The sequence below is a fragment of the Sardina pilchardus genome, chromosome 20 (assembly GCF_963854185.1).
Source record: "Sardina pilchardus chromosome 20, fSarPil1.1, whole genome shotgun sequence".
NCBI classification, from domain to species: domain Eukaryota; kingdom Metazoa; phylum Chordata; class Actinopteri; order Clupeiformes; family Clupeidae; genus Sardina; species Sardina pilchardus.
In genome coordinates, this window is record NC_085013.1 from 28,538,365 (window position 1) to 28,543,364 (window position 5,000).

Below are 5,000 nucleotides of genomic sequence, written 5' to 3' on the forward strand. Positions count from 1 at the left end.
ACAGTCATAGCGTGTCTGACTCCATGTGGTGACGCATCATCGCTGTGCTCCTCCCTCCTTGCGTGTGATTGGTCAGGGATGGGCTGTTTCTGGGGCGCCGAGCGACGCCTGTGGAAGAGCAAAGGTGTGTTCTCCACCCAGGTGGGCTACGCCGGGGGCTGCACCCCCAACGCCAACTACCAGGAGGTGTGCTCAGGTAACGCACCTGCACAGGACACACACACACACACACACACACACTGATGTTAGTCCTACGCCCACTAGAACACTGTTACAGTAGATGCATACACTCATGAACTAGCTCCTGCATGCACACCAATACACACACACTCATTCATGCTAACATGCTCATATTCACACACACACACACACACACACACACACACACACACACACACCCACACACACACACACGCACGCACACACGCACGCACACACACACACACACACACACACGCACACACACACACACACGCACACATATTTATACACTTGAACTCACTTTTCACTTTTACACACACACTCACACACACACTCATTCATGTAAACATGCTCATATTTGCACACACACACACACACACACACACACACATTTACACACTTGCACACGCTTTTCACTTTTACTTACTCACACACACACTGATTCATGCTAGCATGCTCATATTTACACACACACACACACACACACACACACACACACACGTGCCTGGAGCTTCCCATGTGAACTCAGTGAACTCAGATCCACACCAGTGAGTAGGAGCTGTGGTGGTGGGGATGCTGTGGTGGTGGTGGTGGTGATGGCGGGGGGTGGTGGTGGCGGGGGGTGTTTTCTCGTCTTTTTTCCGCTCTCTCTCTTCCGTTCTGCGCCTCCCTCCTGCCTCCATCCGCAGTGATCTACCCAGGGTGCATTTGGGCTGGCGACGCAGACCCCCCCTCCCCCGCCCATCCCGTTGCAGTGACCTACTTGTGGTGTCTGCTGCAGTGAGGGGTACTGGGAGGTTCTACCCCCCCCCCCCCCCCCCCAATCCACCCACCTCATCCTCATCCTCTCCTACCCCTTAAGCCCACCCCCACCTCCTCAATCTGCCCCCACCCACCCCACCCCACCCCACCCCGTCACTCACTGCTGAGGAAGACTGCAGCATGATGGCACAGCTCACAGAAACACACACACATACACACACACACAAACATACATTACTCTCTCTCTTACACACACACACACACACACACACACGCATACACACACACACACATACACACATATAAATTCACACACACACACACACACACATGTATAAGCACGCACACACATTTAAAAACACACACAGACACATTTAAGCGCGCGCACACACACACACACACTAGCACACATATGCGCACGCACACACATATTGGTTGTTGGGGAAATTGTAAAAAATGTCTCCCGTTTTTTGGGTGAGGGCGAACAAGAATTTGGGAGGCGAGTCCTTGGAAGCGGAGGCAGAATGCGGAGCAGAGCGGAGTGTGTGGCAGTGATACGGCGCGGAGTGTGTGGCAGTGATACGGCGCGGAGTGTGTGGCAGTGATACGGCGCGGAGTGTGTGGCAGTGATACGGCGCGGAGTGTGTGGCAGTGATACGGCGCGGAGTGTGTGGCAGTGATACGGCGCGGAGTGTGTGGCAGTGATACGGCGCTCACCGGCAGCCATTTTAGGATTTGGCAGAGTGGGCGGGGCGGAGCTTAGCTGGGCGCAGTAGGAGCGCTGGAGCCCCGGGCTGGGGATGATGACACGGCCCGATTAGGGAACTCACACTAACCACAGACACATTCCTCTGCAGTACAGACACAGACACAGGCACAGGACTAACCACAGACACAGCACTAACCACAGACACAGGACTAACCACAGACACATTCCTCTGCAGTACAGACACAGACACAGGCACAGCACTAACCACATAGACAGGACTAACCACAGACACATTCCTCTGCAGTACAGACACAGACACAGGCACAGCACTAACCACATAGACAGGACTAACCACAGACACATTCCTCTGCAGTACAGACACAGACACAGCACTAGCCACATACACAGGACTAACCACAGACACATTCCTCTGCAGTACAGACACAGACACAGCACTAGCCACAGACACATTCCGCTGCAGTACAGACACAGACAGACACAGACACAGGACTAACCACAGACACAGCACTAACCACAGACACATTCCTCTGCAGTACAGACACAGACACAACACAGGCATAACACTAATCACATTCACATTCCTCTACAGCACAACACAATACAGCATAACACAGCACAGCACAACAACTCAGTATAACACAGCACAGCATAACACAGTATAACACAGCACAGCACAGCACAGTATAACACTGCACAGTATAACACAACAAAACATAACGCAGTGTAACACAGCACAGCACAACACAGTATAACACAGCACAGCACAATACAGTATAACACAGCACAGTACAGTACAGTATAACACAGCACAGCACATACATATATTCGTCTCTCAACCATCTCAAAAACGCCCACTAGTCTCAGCACAGTTCAAGCTGTACTCTTCACCGTCTCTAAACTATTCACCTTCCTCTGCAGCACAGCACAGCACAGCACAGCGCTAGTCACGCATGTAGTCAAGTCTTAATCATGCAGCACAGCACGGCACGGCACAGCACAGCACAGCACAGCACAGCACAGCACAGCAAAGCACAGCACAGCACAGCACAGCACAGCACAGCACGGCACAGCACAGCACAGCACGGCACAGCACAGCACAGCGCTAGTCACGCATGTAGTCAAGTCTTAATCATGCAGCACAGCACAGCACGGCACAGCACAGCACAGCACAGCACAGCACAGCACAGCACAGCACAGCGCTAGTCACGCATGTAGTCAAGTCTTAATCATGCAGCACAGCACAGCTAGACACAGCACCGCACAGCACAACACAGCACAGCTAGACACAGCACAGCACAGCACAGCACAGCACAGCACAGTGCAGCACTATACAGCACAGCACAGCACAGCACAGTGCAGCACTATACAGCACAGCACAGCACAGCACTAGTCATGCATGTAGTCAAGTCTTAATCATGCAACACAACACAGCACAGCACAGCACAGCACAGTGCTAGTCACGCATGTAGTCAATTCTTAATCATGCAGCACAGCACAACGCAGCACAGCACAATACAGCACAGCACAATACAGCACAGCACAGCGCAGCACAGCACAATACAGCACAGCACAGCGCAGCACAGCACAATACAGCACAGCGCAGCACAGCACAATACAGCACAGCACAGCGCAGCACAGCACAGCACCGCACAGCACAGCACAATACAGCACAGCACAGCGCAGCGCAGCACAGCACAATACAGCACAGCGCAGCACAGCACAATACAGCACAGCACAGCGCAGCACAGCACAATACAGCACAGCACAGCGCAGCACAGCACAATACAGCAATGCACAGCGCAGCACAGCACAATACAGCACAGCACAGCACAGCACAATACAGCACAGCACGGCACAGCGCAGCGCTAGTCAAGCATGTAGTCAATTCTCCAGCATCTTTAGCAGCTAGCTAAGAGTGGGAGATGGTCAGTAGGGATCCCAATGTAGCAGACTCCACATGGAGGCCTCCCCAGTGTTGTAAGAGCGAAGTCCAACGGCTTCACTCACTCACTAGCTGTCCCAGGTAGCACAACGGATCTCCATCAGAAATTGATCACATTCTATTTATCAAAGAATAAGAAGGATGATGGAGTCTTTGTGTGAACATAATGCATATGATTTGTGTGTTTCACACCATGTGGATATCTGTGTACATGTGTGCTCCTGTGTGTGTGTGTGTGTGTGTGTGTGTGTGTGTGTGTGTGTGAGACAGAGATAGTGAGCATGTGTGTGTGTGTGTGTGTGCCAGTCATCAGATTGGGTACAGGCTGTTCTCTAAAGATGCCCGGGGGCAACATGTTCAAATGTTGGGGTCCTGGAGACATCAGGGGCTGCCCCCCACAGTGCCTGAACAGTTTTTCTCTCTTTCTTTCTTTCTCTCTCTCTTTCTTTCTTTATCACTCTCCCTCCCTCTCTCTCTCCCTCTCTCTCCCTCCTTCTCTCGTTCTTTCTCTCTCCCTCTCTCTCTCTCTCTCTCTTTCTCCTCCACGTCTGTAAGGACTTCCCCACTGAGTGTGTGTGTGTGTGTGTTTGTGAGTGTGTGTTTCCATCTGTGGTCAGGTCTGACTGGACACACGGAGGTGGCGAGGGTGGTGTGTGTGTGTGTGTTTGTAAGCAAATAGTGTGTGTGTGTGTGTGTGTGTGTGTGTGTGTGTGTGTGTGTGTGTGTGTGTGTGTGTGTGGTCAGGTCTAACAGGACACACGGAGGTCGTGCGGGTGGTGTGTGTGTGTGTACTGTATGTATGTAAGCTAATAGTATGTGTGTGTGTGTGTGTATCTATGTAAGCTAATAGTGTGTGTATATGTGGACAGGTCTGACTGGACACATGGAGGTGGTGCGGGTGGTGTGTGTGTGTGTATGTATGTAAGCTAATAGTGTGTGTGTGTGTGTGTGTGTGTGTGTGTGTGTGTGTGTGTGTGTGTGTGTGTGTGTGTGTGTGGTCAGGTCTAACAGGACACACGGAGGTCGTGCGGGTCGTGTGTGTGTGTGTACTGTATGTATGTAAGCTAATAGTATGTGTGTGTGTGTGTGTGTATGTGTGTGTGTGTGTGTGTGTGTGTGTGTGGTAAGGTCTGACTGGACACACGGAGGTCGTGCGGGTGGTGAGTGTGTGTGTATGTTTGTAAGCTAATAGTGTGTGTGTGTGTGTGTGTGTGTGTGTGTGTGTGTGTGTGTGTGTGTGTGTGTGTGTGTGTGTGTGTGTGTGTGTGTGTGTGTGTGTGTGTGTGGTCAGGTCTGACTGGACACACGGAGGTGGTGCGGGTGGTGTGTGTGCGCAGTGTTAGGAAGGATACTTTCAAAACGTAT

General features: G+C 51.7%; 1 protein-coding gene across 1 annotated transcript in view; it reads left to right on the forward strand.

The window, feature by feature from the left end:
* The window catches only part of msrab (methionine sulfoxide reductase Ab), a 48,021-nt gene that overhangs the window by 9,666 nt on the left and 33,355 nt on the right, over positions 1-5,000 (forward strand). The window contains exon 3 of the mRNA XM_062522656.1: positions 77-196. Within this exon, the coding sequence (XP_062378640.1) occupies positions 77-196 (120 nt within the window). The remainder of the gene's footprint in view (positions 1-76; positions 197-5,000) is intronic.